The sequence below is a fragment of the Anolis carolinensis genome, chromosome 2 (assembly GCF_035594765.1).
Source record: "Anolis carolinensis isolate JA03-04 chromosome 2, rAnoCar3.1.pri, whole genome shotgun sequence".
NCBI lineage: Eukaryota > Metazoa > Chordata > Lepidosauria > Squamata > Dactyloidae > Anolis > Anolis carolinensis.
Genome location: NC_085842.1, coordinates 101,582,081 through 101,607,973, shown reverse-complemented (window position 1 = coordinate 101,607,973; position 25,893 = coordinate 101,582,081). Strand labels below are relative to the sequence as shown.

At 38.8% G+C, this 25,893-nt stretch overlaps 2 protein-coding genes across 3 annotated transcripts; one reads left to right on the top strand and one right to left on the bottom strand.

The window, feature by feature from the left end:
* Positions 1–59: 59 nt before the first annotated feature.
* hnrnpab (heterogeneous nuclear ribonucleoprotein A/B) lies at positions 60–8,331 on the top strand. Of its 2 annotated transcripts, XM_062970309.1 has the most exons (7): positions 60–394; positions 3,214–3,382; positions 3,469–3,627; positions 4,801–4,932; positions 7,280–7,367; positions 7,461–7,613; positions 7,692–8,331. In XM_062970309.1, exons 1-7 carry the CDS (start codon positions 60–62, stop codon positions 7,757–7,759), a joined length of 1,104 nt encoding a protein of 367 aa, XP_062826379.1. In that variant the 3' UTR covers positions 7,760–8,331. The 2 variants fall into 2 exon arrangements, with proteins under 2 accessions (XP_062826379.1, XP_062826380.1); XM_062970310.1 differs by lacking the exon at positions 7,461–7,613.
* phykpl (5-phosphohydroxy-L-lysine phospho-lyase) lies at positions 4,960–24,090 on the bottom strand. Its single transcript, XM_003217510.3, has 13 exons — positions 23,651–24,090; positions 19,092–19,210; positions 17,863–18,022; positions 16,892–16,966; positions 15,871–15,958; positions 15,661–15,777; positions 14,851–14,933; positions 13,869–14,094; positions 13,334–13,488; positions 13,075–13,164; positions 12,525–12,655; positions 11,536–11,597; positions 4,960–11,347 (listed from the first exon to the last, which is right to left on the bottom strand). The coding sequence occupies exons 1-12, from the start codon at positions 23,812–23,814 to the stop codon at positions 11,575–11,577; spliced, it is 1,431 nt and encodes a 476-aa protein (XP_003217558.2). The 5' UTR covers positions 23,815–24,090; the 3' UTR covers positions 4,960–11,347; positions 11,536–11,574.
* Positions 24,091–25,893: the final 1,803 nt, after the last annotated feature.

Below are 25,893 nucleotides of genomic sequence, written 5' to 3'. Positions count from 1 at the left end.
GCTGTTGTTCCTCGCGCAGGTCCTCGTCTTTTCCTTTCTGAGCGAGCGAGTGAGACAACATGGCCGAGGTGGAGAGCCAGTTCGGGGCCACGCAGAACGGGCACGAGGCGGCGGCGGGAGCTGAGGGCTCCGCTGGAGGAGGCGGCGGCGAGGAGCAGAAGCAGCCCCTGGCCCAGCAGCAGCCGGACCCGCAGCCCTTAGAGGAGGAGGAGGAGGAGGAAGAGGCCGAGGAGGAAGAGGACGAGGAGGTGGTGGCGGCGGCAGTGGTGTCCGACCCGGGCGAAGGCGATGGCGAGGAGGCCGGGCAGTCTGCCGCCACAGCCGAGGCCGCCGGGAGCCAGAACGGGGCCGAAGGCGACCAGATCAATGCCAGCAAGAACGAGGAGGATGCCGGGTGAGCAGGGCGGGAAAGGGAGGGAGAGGAGAAGGGAAGGGAGGCCCGCAAGGCCGCTGCCTCGGCCCCTTCCCACCCCTCGCTCGTTGGAGGACAGATAATAAGCCGAGGCTGGGCTCGTGTGGCAGCGGCGGCGAGAGGCAGCAGGACCCCCTTCTTTGTTCTCCTCGGCGGCCTTTTGTTGGCGCCATGTGGCGGAGGGGGGAGGGGCGGAGAGGCGCCTGTTTCCTGGAATGGCAGCCGAGGGATCCCTCCCTGCCTGGCTCAAGGAGGCGGCAGGAGGACACCCAACCCCACCCCCGCCGCCTGGGTCTCCCAGGGCACTCTTCCCACGTGACTGCTTCCTCCTCCTTGACGGGGCCATTATTATATTTATTTATTCCCCCCCCTTTATCATCTCAAAGGGGACTTAAAGCGGCTTGACATAAAAGCATTAGCGTAGAGTTTAAAATATAGAAATATTAGTACAGAATTAAAACACAAACAGCACTAAAACCAATTCACAGTTAAAATCCTCCAAAACATGCTCAAAGTTATGTAATGTAGTTACAATTTTAATGTATTTTATATAGTCGGAGGGGGGTGCACAAATAAGAAACTAGAACTACAGATAAAGTCCCTTCATGCTTAGGACAAGACCAAAAGTGTCAAGTCGAAGTGCATGCCCACTTCATGTTAATTTGCTCATTATATAGCAAATGTTTTGTAGAATTGCTTCAATTTCTTTTGAGTAATACCAATAGCCTTGTAGCATACAAAGTACTGTAACTGTTTTGGTTTTGGCTACAAAAAAAAAAGAGAAATTAAGATAAAATTGCTGCAAATTATTATGGAGAAAAAGTATTAATTTTATTTTCTTGCTGGTATCTGCAGCCATAGATTTAAAAGGGCTGAATGGGGGAGACTCGTGCTCCCTTCCTAAAAATTACCAGGAAGCAGCACCAGCAGCACCCTATATATCAAGCTAAATAGACTTGGTTTATAGTCCCATCTACCCACAACAAATTGAAGAAAGTGGTTTTACTGTGCTCATAATCACTACATAGGAAATCCTTGATCCAGTTTGAAGCCCAGATAGTGAGTACGGATGCCCATTAAAGGCTTTCTTTCATCGGATGCCACACTAAATGGTCAGTTTCGATGGGGCCTATAACTTGATACTAGAGGGATCGCTGGAAAACTTTAAGCCATGTTGAAGTTTATTGAAGTACTTGTTTCCTCTCAGCACAATGTTAAGACAGTGCATTTTAAACCTGAAAAGTTTATGACATTTATTAATAATAACATTATTCTTATCCCCCCCCCCCCCCACCACCACCAATTTCTGGAAGGGACTCGGGGTGGCTTACATATGGGACAAAATGCCCACAGACACAATACAAAACAATCAATTAAAGCAAAAAACATAATTAAAATTAAAAACTCAGTTAAATATAACAATCTCGATAAAAGCACAATTCGATAAAACGTAAGAGTATAAAACAGTAGCATTAAAACTCAAAACAATTCTTAACCAGTTGCAAGTAGTACAGAGGGCATGATCAGGCTATAAAAAGCTGGAAGTGTGCTAGTGCAAGCAGCATATTGTAGGCCTATTTAACAGGCTTCAAGCTTTGGTGTATGTGTGTCACATGGAGTTTTCAAAATTTAATATATTTATTTTTTGTTTTTAATTTGCAACACCATAGTAACAAATACAGTATGGTATATATCAAAAATATATATTATGTGTGAAAAACAATCTCGTAAATGGTGTCCAACATAAAGTATATATAGGACCCCAATTCCTTCATAACTTTAGGCCCACCCTATCTATCTTCATTTTCTTGTAATAATGCTTGAGGCATTGCACTTATGTGTTCTATAGAGAAAATGAAACTGATTTCCACATATTGTAGGACTGGGTTTCGATTACTCTTTCTACTGACAAAAGTGTTAAGATTTTTTTGTTGTTTTCACTTATAATATCTGTATTATGCTTTAGATCTTTGCCATGTTGTCATTATGCTGGTGGGATTTTTTAAAGACCAAGCTGTAGTCCATTCCCACACCTCACTCTTAAAACATTGCCCAGAAAACAAAACCAAGGAAGGGGAAATGAGAGGAAACCAGTGAATAGCTGATTATATCTTAATGTGATAATAATAGATATAATAGTGAGTTGAACAGCTCTGTTGAGTATTTTTTTGGGGGGAGGATCCTACCTCACGCAGCTGGGGTTATTTTTGGCTAATTTTGAGCTGTTTGGGATAATTTTGGAGGGTTTCCAAAAATCTATATGCATTTAGAAGGGTTGTGCTGGCAGATCTATCTTTTGTGGCAGTTTTCAGCTTGTTAATTGAAAAAATGGTCTGCAATTTAAAAAATTTATATGTATATATGTCTTTTGAGTACAAAACAATGCCCTATATTCCATACTTCTTCGTCCCCAATTTTGATCACAAACAGATGCATTGGCATAATGCAACTTTTAGGTAGAGCTTGAATTACCAGGATCTTGGTGATTTTATGGGTCTGTTCTTGTTAGGACAGTTGAATTTAGATAATACCATTTAAACTGTTACCTTGTTTAGTTTTTAACTGAGGATACTTGAAACCTAAAATTGACTGATTTAGGGATATTGATTGAATTGTTAACTATTATGTATTGTTTTTCAGTTATTTTTATTTCAGAATTTTCAAACATATGAAGGACCTAGTTCACAAAATTGAAAATATTCATTTTCAGATATGTTGTTGAATCATTGCAGTTATCATGCTTATATGGCTTTTTATTTTGTTGCTGTACTAAAGTTATATTTTAAATTATTAATTAACAGGAAGATGTTTGTTGGTGGCCTCAGTTGGGATACAAGCAAAAAAGATTTGAAAGATTACTTCACAAAATTTGGTGAAGTGACTGACTGCACAATAAAGATGGATCCTAATACAGGCAGATCAAGAGGTTTTGGATTCATTCTCTTCAAAGAAGCAGCAAGTGTTGACAAAGTGAGTTTGTAGGGTTGTTAAGATCCTAATTTAGCATTTTTATAGTTTTCTTGACATTTTCACCCTGATTTATTATTTATTTTTAGGTTTTGGAGCAGAAAGAACATAAGTTAGATGGACGTGTAATTGATCCTAAAAAGGCAATGGCAATGAAGAAGGATCCTGTGAAAAAAATATTTGTTGGTGGACTTAACCCAGAAGCAGCAGAAGAGAAGATCAGGGAATATTTTGGAGAATTTGGAGAGGTGTGTATTCTAGGCACAAACTGATTGGAAATCAAAAGTACAAAAACTGAGATCAAATGCACTTTTATTAGAAAAATGGGGTACGTTCTGCCGTATAAAAATAGAGTACATTGAGAGACGCGTGTTCAATACACTCAGAACTAGAAATATCCTGGAAGTTTGCTGTACAGTCAATGCACTACTATGCACAGTCTTTCTAGATTTCCGATAGTTACAGTTGGTGCTGCCTAACCTCATGTGTTATTGCCTTGTAACATTTAAAAGTCTCTGAACTAAATTTTCTGTAAATGGCTTCTTAACGAGCTTTGTTAACTCAAAGGGAGAGAACTCTGTATATACCCCTGTATGAGTCAACCTCATGTACACGTTGAAGGGAGGTTTGTAGTTCAGCATTACAGATTTCACTGTGATACGTCAAGGGTAAAACAGTGGAACACGAGCAGGTGTTGTTACGGAGACCTGGCCAACAATGCTACTTGCATGCTCATTTGAGGTAAACTGTACCAGTGAGATAGAAAAGCAGCTTTCTTTCCTCCTGTATATTTTCAGCCAGAATGACATTCAGCAGCAACGCAGGATAACCAAAAGAGAGTGGCATGCCTCACAGCAGGGGCTTGCCACCACCTCTATTGGTGCATTATGCCATTTTTAATAGGGACTTAATGTATTAGCCTCACTCAACTGATACAGTAAGTTCCTATCAAATATGGCCACTGGCTTCATACAGTACGTTTCTATTACAAATGACTGCCAGGGACACAAAGTTTGTATAATAAGCTTAAAAACAGGCACTATCACTCCTCACCTTAAGTACCTTAAAGTATAGCGACCACAGTTGTCATTGTGCTGGCATTATTAGTCCTTTTTCAGTATTAACCCGCTAGATAACTTTACCCAGTGTTTTTGGTGAGCCTTTTTGTCTTATATACAAGTACATATAAATAATTTGACAGTTTGTTTCTACACTATTGCATAAAGCAATATGGTCTTGTATATATGAAGTAGATGCTTGATATACTCTTAATTTTCTCCTTAAGAGTTGAATCCAGATTCTGTCAAAATGAGACTACTGTAGAATGAGTTCTGAGGTTTCTTTTTAAGTACTGGCAGAGTAATTGCATGAGTACTCTTAATACTTTTATTATATTTCATAAACAAATTATATTTCATTAGATTGAAGCAATTGAACTTCCAATGGATCCAAAGACCAATAAAAGAAGGGGTTTTGTGTTCATCACATTTAAAGAAGAAGACCCAGTGAAGAAAATTTTGGAGAAAAAATTCCACAATGTTAGTGGTAGCAAGGTAGGAATTCATGAATTAATGAGCTGGTTAATTTTAATATTTAAATTTTTATTATTTATTTATTTCAATCATTTCTATCCCGCCCTTCTCACCCAAAGGGACTCAGGACGGCTTGCAAAACTGGCAGAATTCGATGCCAATATACAACAATACATTTTTAGGAGTTGACATAGTTATACAATTTTTATTCTTAGTCAGGATCATGTTTAGTTCCAGTTACAATAGGCCTGTAGTGTTAGTGAAACTTGTGTTGATTTATTAAGTTTCCATCGACTAAGGATGCATTGATTTTACACAGTAGGATGAATGCATTTGACAACACTTGAACTGCCATGCCTCCATGCTATGGAGTTTTGGGATTTGTAATTTGGTGAAGTACCTGCACTTTTTAACAGGGAAGACTACAGACCCTGTAAAGCTACAACCCTTAGGATTCTATAGCACTGAGCCTCAGTAGTTCAAGTGTGTTTACTCTAGTTGAGATTTACAAGTGGATCTAGGCTACTTTTCTTTATATGACAATGTACCCCATTTATAGCCTTTATTCATTTGTTCAGAGAAAAACACACCCTTTGCCTAGAGTGACAATTGCATTAGATTTCACATCTCATTTCAACCGTTTGCATAATTTTATTTCAATTGGGATAATCTGAATAGTTGATATAGGACATTAAAAAAGATTATATGTCAAGTATGTTATGGTGACACTCATGGTTAATTAACATGGCTATTGATGAACCTTTGCTATGACAATGAATACATGTTGGGATTGATTTGAGTGTAGAGGGAAGAAGGAACCTACTGGTACAGGACAGGAGCTACTTTTTCTCACTTTCTTTATGGCTCATGAGTAATAGGATTCCTATACTGATTTGTGGCAGTGTCTGCAGATATGTGCAAAGTTGAGTGACAAACAAGGTGATTGTTATTTTGCAAAACACCAAAAACATGACTGATTGCAAAATATAGTCATATAGCCCACACACAGCGTAGAACCTAGTGACTAGCTGTAGATTCCTCCACCCAAGTTTTCAGTATATATCCAAAGATTTTAAGTAAGAACCCTAACTTTACATATTAAGCCTATGTTCAATAAACTTTCATGGTTTGAAGTAAATAAGTATAGCAATCCTAATTACTTTGCATAGAAACCAGTTGATTCTGTGGCAAAAATAATTTTATATAGGTCTGAGTAAGGTACAGTTGTTCCACCACGTTGGCAGATTTGGCTTTTTTTATTTGATTGATATTTTATTGAGGAATCTCTAGGTCCACTATTTCAACTCCATGGTCATCTTTCACTAGAAATGGATCATATACAGTAGTTACACTAGAGAATGTAGAGATTCATAGAACTTCTCTAGGAATTTCTGGGTCCTCTAGTATGATTTATTGGAAGTTGATTCTAGATTCATGATTTTTAGATACGTTTGATGCTTCTTAAAATATTTGATGTGGGGGACTGGTATATTTATGCCCATTGACTACAATGTTTTTTTCCCTGGGAAATTTCCACAGACTGGCAGCCAATATCTTGTAGACATTGTAAGCTAAGTAGTATCAGCTCTAGTCAGTACTTGCGTGGGAAATTGCCAAGTAATACTAGGCACTGTTGCTGTATTTCAGACAAAGGAATTGGGAAAATCCACTTCTGAGTATTTTTTGTCTAAGAAAATCTGGGAAATTCACAGGGTTATCATAAGTCAACTGGCAACTTGAAGGGACACATACACAGAGACCCTGGACCCAATGCAAGCGAGTAGAGATACATCACTTATGGCTGGCATTAATTCTAGTGAACACATTCTTTTTAAAACACACATTGGTGACCCCTTTTTTTCTAAGCTCCTGATACCTTGCTAATGTTGTGGGGCAAATCGAAATTCTAATTAAAATATCTCTACATGCAGCTTTTGTTATTTGCTGAATGTGTGCACTTGTAATTTAAATGATTCAGTAGAGTCTCACTTATCCAACATAAACGGGCCGGCAGAACGTTGGATAAGCGAATATGTTGGATAATAAGGAGAGATTAAGAAAAAGCCTATTAAACATCAAAATAGGTTATGATTTTACAAATTAAGCACCAAAACATCATGTTATACAACAAATTTGACAGAAAAAGTAGTTCATTATACATTAATGCTATGTAGTAATGACTGTATTTATGAATTTAGCACCAAAATATCACAATGCATTGAAAACATTGACTACAAAAATGCGTTGGATAATCCAGAATGTTGGATAAGTGAGACTCTACTGTATTAGGTTATCTAATTGAACCATTGCTGTAGTATTGGAAATGTCTCCTGTTTGTTGTTCTTAATATACAATATTGTCTTTTCAGTGTGAGATAAAGGTAGCACAGCCAAAAGAAGTATATCAGCAACAACAGTTTGGTTCTGGGGGTGGCCGAGGAAGAGGTGGAAGAAGAGGTACGTATTTCACGCACTATTTTAGAATGGATACATTCTAAAACATACTTCTATACTAAAATGGGATTTTGTGGATGGTTTTCCTTTCTATAGCTCAAAGTCAAAATTGGAATCAAGGTTATGACAATTACTGGAACCAGGGTTATGGGAGTCAAGGATACGGCTATCAGCAAGGTTATGGTGGCTATGGAGGCTATGATTATTCAGGATATGGGTATTTTGGATATGGACCGGGCAGTGATTACAGTAAGTAAAGAGAACTGTATTGGGTATATGCAAGCATTACTAAATAGCAGTTTAATGCATTTGATCTCTTATTCATAGGTCAAGGTGGTTCAAATTATGGGAAGGCTCCAAGACGCGGTCATCAGAATAACTACAAGCCATATTGATCAAAGGTATTCAGGTATGCAGTGGTGTGCTCTAAGGGAGGAAACCACTGCATAGGTTTTGTACTCAATGCTGTAGATGGACATTACAATTATGTACCAAAATTAACTTTACAATACATTTCTATGGCCTGTTATGTGTATCGGAAGAGCTCTCTGGAAATGTCTTTGTTTAATATTTGCAGATAATAGATGTCTAGAAAGTGTGGTGTGTAAATTTCAGCCTTGCTGAAGATTAATGATTTTATTGATAGGTTAAATTGAAACTGATTTTAAGAGTCTGCTTAAAGCTGCAGCTCTGCATCTAGGGATTGCCTCTTAGAGTGAAATATGAACTACGTTATTCCAGTTGTACAGAATAAGATGCATTTTAGGGAACCAGTGTCACTTTCCACCTTTTTATTTTGTATTGGTTTTGTGTCATACATTTCCTTTAATGGAAGTGTTAATTTTACTGTACTTTTTGGTACCTTTTTGGAATCTAATGTATTGTAAGGTATTTTACATGTGTTCTGATTCACCATGACATGGATATTGATGCTATTCTAGCTTTTGAATAAAAAAGCATAATCCAGTATCCTGTGCCATTATTCCAGCTATGTGTTGCAGATTGGGGGGGAAGTCCTAGAATTGTAGCAAAAATGGCAATGGCTGGTGTATAGTATTTAGGGATTGCATTTGTTGCGTGTTCTAACCTTACAATTGTTGATTAACCAAAAACGATTGGCTGAACTGTTAAAAAGATTCAAAATCTTACAAAACTGGCGGGAAAACACAGGTTGAAGCTTTTAGCCAAAGCATGTATTTCAGTGTTTGGCTTCAGTGCAGAATTTAGAATTACAGGAATCTAGAGGGAACCGACATGAAAAATTAGACAGAAGCTATTGTAGTATTTAAGGTTCTATTTACACACAGGAGGCAATGTTAGACATGTTTTACTACATTCAGATTTGCTCTTTTTCCATTTGTATATATACTAGTTGATTGCTACTAGAAATCTGGGAAAATGCTGAGTACTGTACATTAAAATTTCCAGTCTCTACGTACATTCTCTAATATAATATCCAATGCCAAGCTTGAGTTCAGTTAAGTAATTTTCTGGTCATAATTAACACTAACAACCAAACTGACTTTGTGCTGTTATGTATTTTACTGTTGCCTAAAACGATCATTTGCTAATAACAGTAAGATAATATTAAAGCAACTAAAAAGTTGAATTTCAGTAATATTTTTGTTACTGTCTAAAGCAGTTAATCATTCTGAACTTTTTTGTAGTCATGCTTTTAAAAATTTTAAAAGAAAAACATAGTTAGCTAGCAGTTTTAGCTTCAAAAGGAGGGGGGATTTTTTAAAAATCCTTGTTTACTGTGTATGCCCAGCTGCTGTAAGAACATTTATATGCCATGTTGAATGCAAACAAATATTGTATCTGTTGTGGGACTGCTGCATGTGGCAAATGGAGTTTGCCCTGTAACCATAGTGAGGGAACTGACCTGGACATGTGCTTGCATGAATCTCCATTGGGTGTATACATTCTTGCCCTCACTATATCTAATGCTAACTTACTTCTAACACATGATTCAACTTCTGGTTAATACTGATTGTAGTTAAAAGTATATGCTAGTCATAGTTAAGGTATGTGTTGTAGGGAAGAGCTATCTTATTTCAGAGGGTAGGTGGCTAACCACGTCATGCCCTACATGCAGGGTTTTATTTTCATTCTGTACTATTTCAGGTTATGGGCCTAAATTAGAACTATTTCAGTGCACAGCTAGTGCATGCAATTTGGCTCCACTTACTTGCTTTCTGACCATTTTATTGTATGGTATGCCTGTCAAAGTATGGTAGCTGTTGCAGTGAACAGGCCTTGAAAATAAAAACTAGTTTTTCTGAGTTAATTTGTAAAGTCCCTGCAAAGAACAACAATAATGATGTCTCAGTTGCTATTCCTGTTGATACTAACTTTTTTTTCTCTTTTGAAGGCTTGGTTTTATCACGTGCAATGAAATGTCAGGCAGGTTCGTTATCACTCACTTTTACAACAGTACTGTTTTACATCCATACATATAAACACATTCTAGCCTTTAGAAAAATAAACGACTTGCTTTACGTTATATCCGAGGAATGACTTTTATGCAAATTAAAACAATTTTAAAAAGAATAACTAAATAATGTCCCCAATATATTTGTGCAAGTATGGCAGGAAAATACAGAACTACAATCGTATATAAAATAAACCCTAAAACTAAATTTGGGTAGTACTAGGATACACCATATAATCTTCCTGTTATACAAAGGCAAGACAAAATTACCTGACTAGAGAAAATATACAAATAAGTTAATTTTTGCAACAATGCAGGTGCAGGTTTTTCATTTTGAAAGGTGGACTTCTTATAGCACCCACCAATTAATGAAACTTTGGATGAATACCATGCCTGCTACCAGTAGGCATTTATATCTCCTTTTGATCCTGAATCTGTTATAATTAAAGTGTGTGCATACTGATCTGGCTCCAGCCTTACTCAAAAGGCAGTAGAACCTTGATAAACTTTTGGCATGGATATCAGTGGGCTTATTTTTTAATAGATTAATACATTTTTAGTTAATTACAACCAGTCAATGTCTAATACCACATTGAGATAAAAGTGTCCTGAGCTGCTGGGGTGGGGACAATCATGGGAAATCTTTCTTCCCAAGCCCTACAAGACAATTTCAAGTAATGCTACCCTTTGCGAGGCTAACATTTTTCAAGTACTTCTGAGGGGAAGGAAAGCTGGTATTTGTACAATTTAGAATTACAGTGTTCCCTCACTTCGCGGTTCACTTTTCATGGATTCGCTGTTTCGCGGTTTTTCAATAAACTCTAAAAGACTTATAAATAATTAAAAAATTACAATTTACAGCTTAAGGAAGGGAGGAAGGAGAAGCCAAAGGGAGAGAAAAGGAGCCCAAGTGGCAATGGGAGGAGGAGGTGATTTATCAACACACAATTGGTTGATAAAGACTTTAAAATAGTGTATAACTGTTAAAATAATGTATAAATATAACAATAAATATAGCGTCCGTACTTCGCGGATTTTCACTTATTATGGGTGGTCCTGGAACTTAACTCCAGCAATAAGTGAGGGAACACTGTAAAAGGTAGATCTGGTCTTTCAGTGGTAGCACAAGCTTCATTTTCTTTTGGCAATATCAGAGGTGCTATGCTTTACAATGTATAAGATTCTGTAAGTTGCTGTATATTTCAGATGCTGACATGTAGATGTTAAATAGTTTTTTAAAATCTCATTGCTAAACGACTTAGAATGGAAGAAAACATGCATATAACACTGAAGGATGCTAAATTCTGTAATAAAGGGGAAAATAGAAGTAATTTTTAGGCTCTGTAACAGCAAAGTACTAATGTAGCAACTTATACTTTCTGGATATGTTTGCTTTCACCACTCACTGAAGCATTGCATTTGTAGAACAGGGTTGCATACTTTCATACCCATCTGTATTATAACAAAAATGTAATGGATTGAATAGTTACAGAGTATGGGCCCTTAAAATGAAGTATCGCAGAAAAGAATTCAGCACCATGCTTGTGACCTGTAAGAGATGGAATAAAAAAAAAATAAACATCCACATTTTAAAATATGTGGATTATTTTTTAAACAGTCTAGTCACATGCTATTGTAGATTGTGTTGTTGCAATATAATTGAATACATTGCCGTTATTTGGGTTAATGAATTAAATGATTTCCTTCATGGAGTATATGACTCTGTTATCATTTTACCTGAAAGTTCATCCTTTGAACTACTTCAAATGAACTTCTTTAGGCGCTTCTTTTCTCTAAATCTGCAGAACAATAACCAGAAATTAGATTATGAACACTCTTCTACTTTCAGGAACAGCAGTGAAAATGCTTTTCAATTTTCTGAAGGCATTCTATTTGCCCACTATTACTTTATTGCCTTTTTGAGACATCTCCTCATCTTAACCCCACTTAAATGGGAACATATCTTATTCTACAATATTTAAAATGGCTAATGTTAAACCAGAATCTAGGCATTGTCCAGACATTATTATGCTGCTTGTGAACAAGAGTCAGAATGATGCGCTCTTGTCCCTTGTAAGATTCAGTCATGTGTTGCTGTCAGTTACTTGTCACTTGTATTCTGATTAAATGGAATGGGGAAGAGGAAAAGATAATTCTGGATGAATCTACAGTGCTCAAGTAGTATATTTCCATGCTATTTTAGTGGCCTTGGTGGTTTCCTATGGAACCCTGAAAGCTACTTTGGTGAGGTACATACATTTACAGTGTGCTCCTCTACAACATAACAGCTTTGTTTGTACCCCACCATACTCCTAGTATCAGGACTCCACATGGCACAGCCATGGGAGTTAATGGTAAAACTCCTGGAATTGCTCACTGTCCAAGCAATCATATTCTGTGTATAAAGTAACTAGGTGGGGAAACCACCTCTAGCCTACTCTTCTCCCTTAAATGCGACATATCTATAGGAAATAGCTGACAGATTACTCTTCCATATCCCATCCTATCTTTTTCATGGTAGGCAATATATGAGAAAGATTTTACACCACGGGAAGAGCATACATGAAATAGGTCTAAAAGTCCCTTAGTGTATATAGCTAAGAAAAAACTGACTCAAATCCATCATTCAATGGGTCTAAAGATCAATGCACAACCAGCTACCCAAACCACTAACCTTCACAGTTATTCAAATATGCACAACAGCTGTCCTGATTCTGCTTTCTTACCTGATAGTATCTGATCAAGTTTTTCTACAACTAGCTTTGCATCTCTTGCATTGAAACAAAGTGGTGGTTTAAATTTCAGTACATTTCTGCCAGGGCCATCTGTACTCAGCATAATTAATTCTTCCTTCAGTCTAGATTTTAAAAAGGATTACAGAAAATGTATTAAAGCTAATATATAAAGTAACATGTTAATTGTAATTGCAAAAGTACTGGTCAGTTATTGCAAGTATATTGTCCGTATACAGATTCACATAAAAGTATATCTGGAAACTAGTAATGTTTGGTTATCCGGTTGTGGCGGCCTACATTCAATAAATTGTGATTATCTGCTTAGCAGTATATACAAACTTTCACATAATCTTTTTTAAAAGTAGTAAATTTTATAGTGTGCCCAGTTAAGTCTACCCTAGCTTTCCTGAAATCTTCAAGAGCCCAATTATAACTGTCGTACACTGCCCTTTTAGAATTCTTCCATCAAGGGGTGCCTTTATTCTTCTATTATTTCTGGAATATTAAATTTTTAGTGGGTGGAGGAAAGAATTCAGAATACCTTGTTATGATGAATTCCGCTTCTGTGGTAGCAGGTGATCTTTTCTCTTGATTCTGTACCAAATCTACTCCAATAAATAAGCCAACACCTCTTTTATAAACAAAAAATAAATAAACCAGTGAGTCTAATAACAGCAAATAATTAGCAAATTTAAACTGTGAGGAATAAGCTGGAAGAACAGTGTAGCAAGTAATAAAGGAAGGAAGGAATCACAGATTTCCTAGTTAAATCATATTCTACTAGACTGAAGAGATAATACCTGATATCACCAATGAGAGGATGTTTTACTTTTTGCTGATTGAGTAATTCCATGAGGAAGCTGCCCACTTGGAGAGCATGGGCTTGAAGCCTTTCTTTCTCAATAACATCTAAGACGGTTATTCCTATTGCACAGGACACAGGATTTCCCCCAAACTAAAAAACCATGGGAAAGAACCACAAGAAATATTGATAAGCATTTTGTACCTAACTGCATTAGAACCATTTATCATTTTAAATCTGAATTTAATGGGAGTTATAATCATAATTCTAATTCTTACCCGCCTCCTCGTGACTCGAGGCGGATTACAACATTGCTAAAACATATAATCTAAAACATTCTATAAAATACACATATTAAAACATATTTCTACAAAATACATTTTAAAAAACACAGAACAAAGATTAAACACAAGACAAGTTTAAAAATTGTCATTAGGCCTTCAAATGCACTTTAAATTTTGACAGCTCATTTAGTTATAAACTGGGAAGACATTATATAATTACAAAGTGAGATTTTTTATAACTATACTTACTGTGTTAAAATATTCTACTCCTGTTGATGAAAATGCCCCTGCAATTTCTTTTGTTGTTGCTACACAAGCAACAGGATGTCCATTACCAATTGGTTTCCCCATTGTAACAATATCAGGAATAAAATCCTCTCCTTGGAGTTGAAATGCCCAAAAATGTTTTCCAACCCTGCCAAAGCCAACTTGAATTTCATCAGCAACAAATACACCACCTGCTTTGTGTATGTGTCTGTCAACACAGTTAAAAGTCAGAGTTATATACAAATGCAAACGAGTCTGAACAATTAATAAACTCATAGCTGAAATCGTACATTGGGAAATGTACCTTCAGAGTATGTCTTGTATCTATGTCTCCAAAATGTATTGTTTAAATTGTGCTTACCCCCAATGGAGCTCTTTCTGAGTTGTTGAGCAGGTGGGGCAATGTAACTAGAAAAGTGAACACAGAATAGCTTCCTCTCCCTCAACAACTCAGGAATAGCCATGTTGGGAAGCAGCACTGCTGAAAATGTGATTTTTTGTGAGACTTTGGTTTGCTGTGATGGCATAATGATTCTAGAAGTGAATTACTAGCATTGTAATTGTTGAATAAGATGCCATCCCAAATCATAGGTTTAGTGACTTGCTTTTTAACTTATGCTGGAATATTATAATAGGACAATGATTAACATTCTCAAAATTAAAAGCAAGCACATAATAAAACTAAAATGCCCCAGTACAAATAATCCTTGCCCAGCAGCAGTAACACAACAGGATAATCTTACTGAAGATAATTAAAATATTTATACTTCCAGTGTTTGCAAGTGAGGCTCACATTATTCCCTCATTGACATCAGTGAGATTTTCAGTTTTAGCTGGATCTTGTGGAAGGTCAAAACCTACTCTAGAAGTCTATAGTATTTTGTGATACAGCAGGCAACCCCCCCCCCCCCCCCAAGTTTAAGAGGGGTGAAATGCAGTATGAAAGCTAAGTGGAAATACTTACTCTGCAACTTTCTGGAAATATCCAAATGGTGGAATGATTTGTCCAGCAACACTTGGTAAAGATTCCATAAAAAATGCAGCAAACTGAAAAGGTTGATAGAGATAGTAAAGGTAGCAATTAATATCTGTGTCAGATATTTAAAAATGAATCAGCATTTTGGTAAAAGGTTCTGGCTGATACTTATATAGAAATGTGTTCTGTGCAGCAGTAGGTTATTTGTCTTGTCTGCTGCTGTACAGAAAAACATCCACAAACAGGATAGATTCATAAAATATCTTGGGAGCACACTATTTTAAGAATAGATGTGAAAAGAGTTTTCAAATCTGGAATAAGAATGGAGTTGGTCATAGTTTTAAAAAAACATGATATATAAAGCAGTGGATAAACACTAATGACTGGTTCCCTCTTTTGGATGTAATCTTAACATAAACTTGGATCTTTGCACTGAAGCTTGGAAGTGATATGCTGAGGGAGAAGTCCATTGAAGTGTCATTTACACTTGACTCCATAAAACCTGTGGACTTTAACATTTACTATACTGTATCCTGCTTTCCCACCATTAGTTCAGTATGACATAACACAGCCCCCCTTACACTTCATCCTTACAACAGTCCAATATTGTATGCCAGTGAGAAAATTCATCCAGTAAGTTTTCACACTTCAGTGGATACTAGAAAAATGATCTCTCAAGTCCTATTCCAGTACATTTAACTACTGTGCTAGTGCTTCTGTGAACCTTTAAGAATTAAATCATCCAAATGCAGCCAATGTGACAAAAAGGTAATAACCCACGCAGTCCCTTCATTTTACCTTTCTGCCTCTTTCATGTGCTTGGTCAATTATTGTTTTCGCTTCATTAGCGTATGCCAAGGCTGGATCTGCATGGTCCTCTCTATATATTCCTCGGTATGTGTCTGGAAGAGGAGCCTGCCAAAAAAAAGTACAACTACTATCCTATCCACCTGGGTTTGGGGGAATTAAGCAATTAATTGAAAAAAGGCTAACACTTTATATGCATACCACATGGACCCATTCCTTTTGGCCTCCGAGGTTTCTGAATTTATATGGACTTATGTCAATCAAAGATGTCAAATGTCCATGATAAGCACTTAAAACAAAAGACAATGATCAGCAGAATTATAAAGTCAATTCCACGTTGTCTATGAGTTACCAAGTCTAATATATGTAGAGCATTCAGATTCCAACACACATTTGCGCTGCAGTAAATACTTTACATATTGCTTTAACCGTCATTCCATTATTTGAGGAAGTTGTTATCGTGATGATACCTTCTGCCTCTTCAAAACTAGTTGTATGATTGTAAATGCTGTTTCAGCTAAAAATCAATGAATCATAGGCTGTTTCAGAAACAGAGTGTTTGTATTGTTCTCCTAAATGTTGTATGCACTGCTCCTTGGGTAACAATGACAATACATAACTTAAGAATCCACAAAATGTTACGAAGGAGCCAGATGAGCTGCCGGCAGATAGTTTACTGGGGCTGAATACAGGGAGCACTTTACTCCCTTGTCACAACCACTCCACTCGCTGCCCATCTGTAAGTTGCTTTGATTCCTAATATGAGAAAAGAGGTGGACAACAACATTAACAGATCTAGGTGTGAAACTAAACTGGAGAATTAAAGCAGACATTTAACTTTCATAATTCAATAGTATGGAATGCTTGGTATTGTAGTTTGGTGAAGTACCAGCATATTTGGCAAAAAAGACTAAAAACCTTTAAAATGACAGCTCCCAGGATTTCATCGCATAGAACCATGGTAGTTGAAGTGCATTAATTATACAGTGTACATGCACCCTAGGCCTGGCCATTATATACCCTGTTATCATATTGGAAAAAGCATTATGGAATATCTATTTAAAACAGCATTAAGAAACCTCCAGTTCCAGTTATCCAATTCCATGTATAGGATACACAAAAATAATATTGGACATTTTAACATTCTCTTTAGACATTTATAAAATAAAAATGGATGGGCTTTGCTTCATTGAAAGATATTTTGAAAGCTTAGCCTACTTACTGTTCAACAACCATGATGTCTTCATGCTTTGTATACTGCCGTGCTAGCCTCAGAGCAAGATCATTGGCTTCCGATCTAAAATGGAAAGTTCTGCAATTTTCTCACTGCATCTTCAGTCAAGTGGTCATTGCTCTGGTTTTACTGTTTTTACAGTTTACAGAACCAAGCAGCCAGACTTCAGATGTACATTTTACACAAGAGCACACACAAGGGAAACACACCGTGAGCATTAGAGTTTTCATCCAGCTTATCCATATGCCTAGTTGGTTGGGGTTCCTAACTAACTGCATGATGAATGGGACTTTTGTTCTGAGCAAAAAGAAAGCAGTATTGTTAGTTTTCTTTCTGAAGGTGGGGGATGTGGTTGAGATCCTATTGATGTGCTTCACTAGTGTAACTATGCCAGGTTAGATGGCAATGGCATGAAATCAGAAATAAAAAGCATGTAAGCTCAGCAGGAGCAGGCAGAGGTTGCAGAAATTTTCATTTGGTAGGAAACCTTCCTAGTTCCTCTGTGACCTATTTCTGCAGTCCCTGGTTTCCAGCTCCAGAATATTCTGGGAAGCCTGAAAATCACATGACCTCTGGCACAAGGGATTTCCCTTCAAAATTAGCCTTTCTAGAACACTGGCTTTGTGGAACTACTCCAGAACCAGATATTGCAGAACTAGGCTGCTTGGGAGCAGACCGTTTCTCTTTCAGTAGAGGTAATGATCATTACATAAGTATAATACCCCAAGGAAGATTTAGCCTCCATCTGCATTCATTTTGGTTAGAAGAACCAATTCTGAAGTCCAAGGTAAGTGCTTGTTCTAATGACAGCAATGTAATTTGATCCACTCCTCACTTTCTTCTTTCTTTAAAGTATATTTGTTAATGGGTTGACTTTTGTGCTTACTCAGAAGTGAATCTGCCACACTAAACAAGCACAGGACCAGATGCAATTTGAAATGAAAGGAACACAGACTTACCCCGAATTCAAAAAATAGAACATACACAGCTTTTCAGGCAATGTCTTAGAAAGTCTTTGCGCATAATCCACCAAATTGTCATGGAGATAACGAGAATTTGTATTTAGCAGCAGATTTTGTTGATGTGCTGCTTTGACCACCTCTGGGTGGCAGTGTCCCACTGAAAAGGAAGGTTAGATAGTGAAAAGGGGCCCATTTCACTTTTCATGTGTTTTAAGTACATGGTTCCTGACCCCTTATTTTATCTACAACTGTGCTCTGTTCTAGAACAGAACGGAGTATCGTTGCAGCCCTATTGAAATGTATCCTACCAAACCCCAACACAAATTACTGCCCTAAAACTTGTTGCAAGCGACACACACATCAGAAAAGCATTCCAGTACTTTCACTAGCTGGTCCACCCCACCCCCTCATAGCCAGTGGCAGATTTGGGTTCCTAAATGAACTCCCCACTGCCAACAAAATGGTGTGTGTGTGTGTGTGCTGTTGTGTACTACTGCAAGGCCAATTGGAGATGGCCCCTTAAGGGTTATACAGTGCAGACACAAACAAAAAGTACAGAAGTGTGCCCCTTTTTTCCCTATCTCAATCAGAATTGTGCAAGCTGGTTAGCAATAATCTACCCAATCTGTTTCCCACCTTTATATCTTTTCTTAGACTGCAAAGTCAATATAAAATGTATCTTAACAGATTCACTAATACAACCTAACTCTTTCACATCACCGGACAGCTATGATAATGATTCCAAAACTGGTGACTGAGGCCTCTCTGACTGCTTTTTTTCTGCCTAAGTAAAATATCCTTCATGCTGGATCTGGATTCTTCCTTGGACTTGACATACAAGACCTGTCATACAAGCTATTACCACCTTCCCGGTTTTGTCCTGCCTCAGCTGCAAAGCAGGACTGGAGGATAGCACTATGGTGAGCATCAATGTTTCATCCTGCTTACAAGGGCAAACATATGCCAGGAGCAAAAGTGGTCATGATGATGCAGGGATACATAGTACAACAGTAGTTCTCAACTTGTGGGTCCCCAGGGGTTTTGGCGTACAACTCCCAGAAATCCCAGCCAGTTTACCAGTTGTTAGGATTTCTGAGAGTTGAAGGCCAAAACATCTGGGGACCCACAGGTTGGGAACCACTGTAGTAAAGAGTGGATTAGTACACCTTCAGATCCTGCCAATTTTTCAGTTCGGCTTGCATGCAGCAGAACAGTTTCATACTTGCCATGAGCAACGTTGTTGATGCAGTCAAGGTATTCATTTCCATGTTCATCATACATATATTGGTTCGTTGCCTGCACAATCTTTACCGGGTCTTCTGGGAAAAAAAGCCTACAGGAGGATCTAAGAAAGAAGAGTCTGAAATAGTAAGATGACCTCCAAATTTTTTGCTTTTATTTTTGTTTCTTGGCTTTTTTATTAAGCATTTTCATACCTGGAGCTAATGCTGCTTTAAACTGGACCTTTTAATGGCTTCTTATATAACCAGTCTTCCTCTAAATAATCTTATGGGTATTGTCTGTGCCATAAGCCGACACCTTGCGTCAAGTTTGGGTGCACTAAACAGGAAGGACTATTTTAATAGGAAGCTCTAAAAAAGGCAATATTGTTAAAGATCTAACCCTAAATTTGGAATTTCTTATTCCATTCCTTTTATTCTCTTTGGTCTGCTAATGGTGGCATCTCAGCAACACAAAAAGCAAGACACGCCGCACACACATTCCCAAGTTGTTCCCTTTTCATCTCCCTTCCAAAGGTGCTGTGGTAGTGCTGCAGGGCCTTTCGTTTTACGTGGCATTAACTGGTAAACAAATCAAGAGTATTTACATTTCTCAAGGGTATTTTAATTCAGAGAGAGCATGTCCTCTTACTTAGCCAGGAGTGTTTGTAAATTGATGTCAAAAGGAGATCTGCCTTAGTTTGTACCATGTCCCAGCAACACAGCAGTGGACGGGCTCTAGGAAGAACTCGCAATGTGTATGTAGGGACTTGCTTGCAAATAAACAAAAATTGGGAGCATAGGTATGCATACAAGTTCTTGTGCCTCTGGTTGCCTGGGTGAACATCACTGCAAAGAATTCTTTAGGCCTGCTTCGCTAAATACACAGCACTTCCAGGACTGGGAACTGTGATAAGCCCAAATTGCATGAAGATCTACAAGGAGGCCAGAACATGGTTTATGCATGCAATTACCCCCTACAGTTTTGTTTTACTTACATTGCAAGCACATAGCTGCACAAAATTGAAGCCAAACCCTGGAACTCACATTTTGAAACTCCCCCTCCCTACTCTTTATTTTTCTACCCCCCCCCCCCCTTTTAGGATCAAATCAGCTCACAATAAAAATGTGAAAAATGAGCTAAAATCTTGTAAAGGGAGAGTAGTAAAATAAAAATATTAAAATATTGACTCAATTAAAAAATGATGTCTCATCTGTTTGACTTTGGGCAAGTCACATGGCTCTAGAAAACCCGCAATAGGTTCACCTTAAAGTCGCCATAAGTCAAAATGACTTGAAGGCGCACCACAAGAAAGGGGACTAAATAGAACTCCACAAGCATGGACCTACCATATAAAAGGCCCTATACCTGATACTTGCTAACCAGAGCCATATTAGTGGCAAACAAAAGAACAGGGTTTCAGATCCATAGAGGTGTTCTCACCAGTAGTGTGTTTTTTCCTATAGGTTAGCCACAGGAATATAGCCTTTAGGCAGAAATGTTGCTCCTCCTCATGGAGGCCAGGAAAAGAACATTTTCAGCCTGAAGGCTATATTCCTTTGTGGTTAACCTACAGGAAAAAAACACACAACTGCTGAGGAAAGCCAGAGGTCTACTTGTCTCCTTGCTCAGCTCTGCTTCCCTTACCACCCTTTATTTTACTTCTACCTTTTACTCTTGCTAGTACAAATGCAGACAGTGACAGAAAAATATGGCAGGGTACTATTTCATGACCCTGAAGGGTATGTGGCCTGGGACTAGTCTGCATAGAAGAGCTGTACTGAGGAGCCTCAATGGCCCTGTGAGCCAGATATCCCCCAACCCATCTATAGGTGCTCCCACATTGTTCAGTATTTTAAAAGTTAGTACAGTAATTGCATTTCATATCCAATTTAGGAATAAAGGGGAAACTAACGCAAAATTGTGCCTTGCCCCCTGACTTTTGCTCCAGATAAACGTCATGCATGTATTTATTTATTACATTCATGCCCTGTCTGTCTTCCATGGGTTCCCATGCACTGTCCTCTTCAAGCACACAGGCCAAACCAGTTCAGCTACAGCAAGAGGGCTGTAGCATTTGCCTTTAGCTCAGACTACACCCCATGGCTCTAGACTATTATTAAAGGCACCCTTGTGTTAAAGCAGTGGTATGAAATGGAGAATAAATGTGCTTTGCAGGGTTGCAAGTGGCAAGCCAGTCAAAGCTGATTAAAAGACACTCGCGGCCACCTGCACCTTTGCAGATAAAATGTAGTTCTGGAGTATCTTCAAAAACCATATTGAAGGGGAAATGTGACTCTTATCCAAAACCAATTGCAAACCTCAACCAAGACTAAAACTTTCCCCTATCAACAGTACTTTCACCTTGTAAAGTTTAAGTTTGTGTAATCAGTACAAACCAAATTACTTCCAGACACCTGCTTAAAGTTTCTACTGCCTTCCTATAATTAGTGGATGTAAATAAGATACTATTGTCTGCATTCTACAGTTGTGTGTTTTCTGATTTATTGCAATCCTATTGTTGATTTTTTAAATGTAAAATATGTTAAGAGGGGGATTGTCACAGCTTTGCTCTGAGGTTGAGAGAGTGAATTATCCTTGATCACCCAGTGGGTTTCCATGACTGAGCAGAGAGTTGAATCTTGGTCTCCCAGTTTTTGTACAGTACTTCCAACTACTGTACTACTACATGCTAACATACTACAGTACTCCAGTCCAAATGTACAGATAACTGCCTCCAAGCCCTGCACCAAAAGGCTGTATAAGCGGATACCACGGTGGACTGTACCAAAAGTAGCTGACAGGTCAAAGAGAGCCAATAGAGTTGGACTCCCCTGTTGCTCTCCTGGCAAAGGTAAGTGATTGTAGCCTGGCCAGAAAACAGTAAGGGGCCCTGATATTTGAAGTCTGTCTGAAAGTGCTTTCATAGCCTGCTTAGTTTTCACCAGAAGCTTAATCCCTACTCTCTTAACACTGAGTATTAACACCTGGTCCTAAATCCCGTGCTTAATCCTGATTTGAGCAAATCCATTGAATTGAGTGACTTCACCTACATGTTTCAGCTGTGTAATGTTAACTGAAACATATGCAAGTGGCTGAGCTGCAGGGATTTCTCAGGTTCTCAGGGTGGTGGGAGTTAATGTCCAAAGGAGCTGCTAACCCAGAACTGAAGTAATTGTGTTCCAGAAGTACAGAATGGGAATTCATCTGTAAGTCTAAATTTTCTTATTTTAAACTATAATAGAGGACATATTGGTATGCAGGAAGGCAGTCACCATTACAGGAGCCCTCCATGTGTTGCTAAACTGCAGTTTCTAGCACTCTTTATTGTTAATCATGCTGAAGCTTGCAACATCTGGAGCCAAAGTAACAATTCTAATAAAAGGGAAATTCTCTTTCATGGTTACATTTGCTTGACTTATGTGGGTTTATAACATGCTCCTGACATTTATTGTATTTCTCAATAGCTGGGAGCATTAAATAGAACTGACAAGCCAGTCTATACTTAGCTCAATCCTATTGAGTCAATGGGTCTCCTCTAGTTAGAAGCAACAATAGAATTTGTTCAGGATTGGAGTGAGTTTACTTGGCAATCAGGAATGCTCCCACATTGTCCATGTGGGAGACTGCGATAGTGACAGCTTTTCTTTCTGATGTTTATTTTAATTAATTAATTAATTAATATGCTGCTCTTATATCTGTGGAAGGTCCAGGGTGGGAAAAAGAAAGAACTCTTGTCTGTTGGGGGCCAGTGTTAATGTAGCAATTGGCCACCTTGATTAGCATTTAATGGCCTTTCAGCTTCAAGTTCTGGCTGCTTACTGCCTGGGGGAATCCTTTGTTAGGAGGTGTTAGTTAGCCCTGATTGTTTTTCTGTCTGGAATTCCCCTTTTTGTTCTTTATTTACTGTCCTCATTTTAGAGTGTTTTTTAATATTGGTAGCTAGATGTTGTTCATTTTCATGGTTTCAGCCAGAAGTCAACCATATCAGAGCACTTGATGAACCAACCAGGACAAAGCATATTATTTGAGAACACAGAAATACTGGACCACTCTAGCAACCACCATGTCAGACTACACAGAGAAGCCACTGAAATCCACAAGTATGTGGACAATTTCAACAGAAAGGAGGAAACCATGAAAGTGAACAAAATCTGGCTACCAGTATTAAAAAACTCTAAAATCAGGACAGTAAATAAAGAACAACACTCTGAAAACGGGAAATCCAGACATGAATCAATCAGGGCCAGCTAACACCTTCCAACAAAGGAGTCCCTCAGGCAGGAATCAGTCAGACCTTGAAGCTGCCAGGTTATTTAATGCTAATCAAGGTGGCCAATTGCAACGTTCACACTTGCCTCAAACAGACTAGAGTTTTTTTTTCTCCCACCTTCCACAGAAATATAAACCCCACCTGCCTAGTTTCCAACCGAACACAGAAACCATAGATACAGGCGAAATGTCAGGAGAGAACGCTTCTGGAACATGGCCATACAGCCCTGAAAACTCACAACAACCCAGGTAAAGGCGCCCTCCCCTTTTCCCCTGTCAAGCCCTTGCTTACCCAATGAGCTGCTTCCGGAGGGCCAGGGTCTCTTGGCGGCTGCGCGTCATGGCTGACGGAGGAAGGAAAGGAGGAAGGAAGGGAGGAACCCGGTCGAGAGGGAGGAGGAGCCGCGGGAGGCCGCCCGGGGGAGGAGGAGAAGGACGGGCGCCAACCTCGGCCATTGGATGCCGTTTCCCCCCTTCCTTCCGAGGCGGAAGTCAGAGGCGTCTCCCCAAAACAGTCGCGGCACTCAGGACTCCAGATCTCTGGGACTGTTCGCCATTGCACAACAAAATCCACTGTGTTTCCCCCAATATTTTTGACTGGGGGAAACTGCCAATCGTTTTTGGCGCCAGTCTTGGGTGCATCGCTTTAGGATTAGTTCAGATCGGCTCGGCTCAGTGCTATGGAATCCTGGGAGCTGTACTTCGGCAAGGTTGCAAAGAGTTCTGGTGTCAGCAAAGTACAAAAGCCCCAAATCCCATAGCATTGAGCCACCGCAGTTCAGTGGGGTCAAACGGCATTCTACAGGCCTGGGCAAACTTGGGCCCTCAGGTGTTTTGGACTTCAACTCCCACCATTCCTCACAGCCTGTTGTAGATGCACCTTGAGACCTGCCCTCTGGGGATTTGTATTTGCCTAAAGACTAAAAAGGCCTCAGATTCTGCCTGTTCTCAGAGGCTTAGCAGGATCAGCCCTGGTTAGTCCTTGGGTGAAAAACTACTGCATATGAAAAATTATATGAAATGTTGATTTCACAGGAACTACTCTTGGACAAAATAGTGAAGAGCAGAGACATCACACTGGCAACGAAGGTCCGCATAGTCAAAGCAATGGTATTCCCCATAGTAACCTATGGATGCGAGAGCTGGACCATAAGGAAGGCTGAGCGAAGGAAGATAGACGCTTTTGAACTCTGGTGCTGGAGGAAAATCCCGAGAGTGCCTTGGACCGCAAGAAGATCCAACCAGTCCATCCTCCAGGAAATAATGCCCAGCTGCTCACTGAAGGGAAGGATATTAGAGGCAAAGCTGAAGCATTTTGGCCACATCATGAGGAGACAGGAAAGCTTGGAAAAGATCACGATGCTGGGGAAAACGGAAGGAAAAAGGAAGAGAGGCCGACCAAGGGCGAGATGGATGGATGGTATCCTTGAAATGACTGGCTTGACCTTGAAGGAACTGGGGGCGGTGATGGCCAACAGGGAGCTCTGGCGTGGGCTGGTCCATGAGGTCACGAATAATCGGAGACGACTCAACGACTGAGCAGCAACACTCTTATTGCTAATCATGTTATTTAATACTTGTCTGCATGTGTAATGCTTCAAGAATCGGACATTGCCAAATAGAGTACATTTTCTGTAATGTACTGATTTTCTAAATTATGCAATCCATTGCATTATTTAAAAATAATTTATTTAGGATTAAATCTAACTGAATAGAATGGGAGTTAACTTCCAAATAAACATTTGTAGGATGAGCCTGCTATAGTTAAAAGCAGAAGCATGAATCTGCAACAACTTGCCTTTTTGAAAGCAACCCTCCTTTCCATATACAGTAGAGTTTCGCTTATCCAACATTCCGGTTTATCCAACGCAGTATGCCTCCCACCCGGATCCACAGTTGTTTCTCTAGGCAGCAAGGACTGAACTTTTTACAGATTTAACTTCCAACAATGTTGTTACTGTAAGTTCATTATATACAATTCTATCTTTATTTGTAGTCAATTTTTAATAGTCAATGTTTTCAGTACATTGTGATGTCTTGGTGCTAAATTCTTAAATACAGTAATTACTACATAACGTTACTGCGTATTGAACTGCTTTTTCTGTCAATTTGTTGTAAAACATGATGTCTTGGTGCTTAATTTGTAAAATCATAACGTAATTTGATGTTTAATAGTCTTTTCCTTAATCCCTACTTATTATTCAACATTTTCATTTATCCAATGTTCTGCTGGCCCGTTTATGTTGGATAAGTGAGACTCTACTGTACTTACAGCCTTGCATTGCTCCATTGATGCTCATGGGCATCTCTCTTTATCAAGAGCTATTCAGTCTAACCTCTGCCATGCAGGAATATACAACTAAAGCACTTATGAAAGAGGCCTATTCAACTTGTTTAAAGGTCTACCTCCCACTAAGATAATTTATTCCACTGTTGAACAGATCTTACAATAAAATAAATATTTCTTGTGCTTAAGTGGAATGTCTTCTCTTGTCATTTATATCAATTGATTCATGTTCTAGTCTCTGGAGTGGC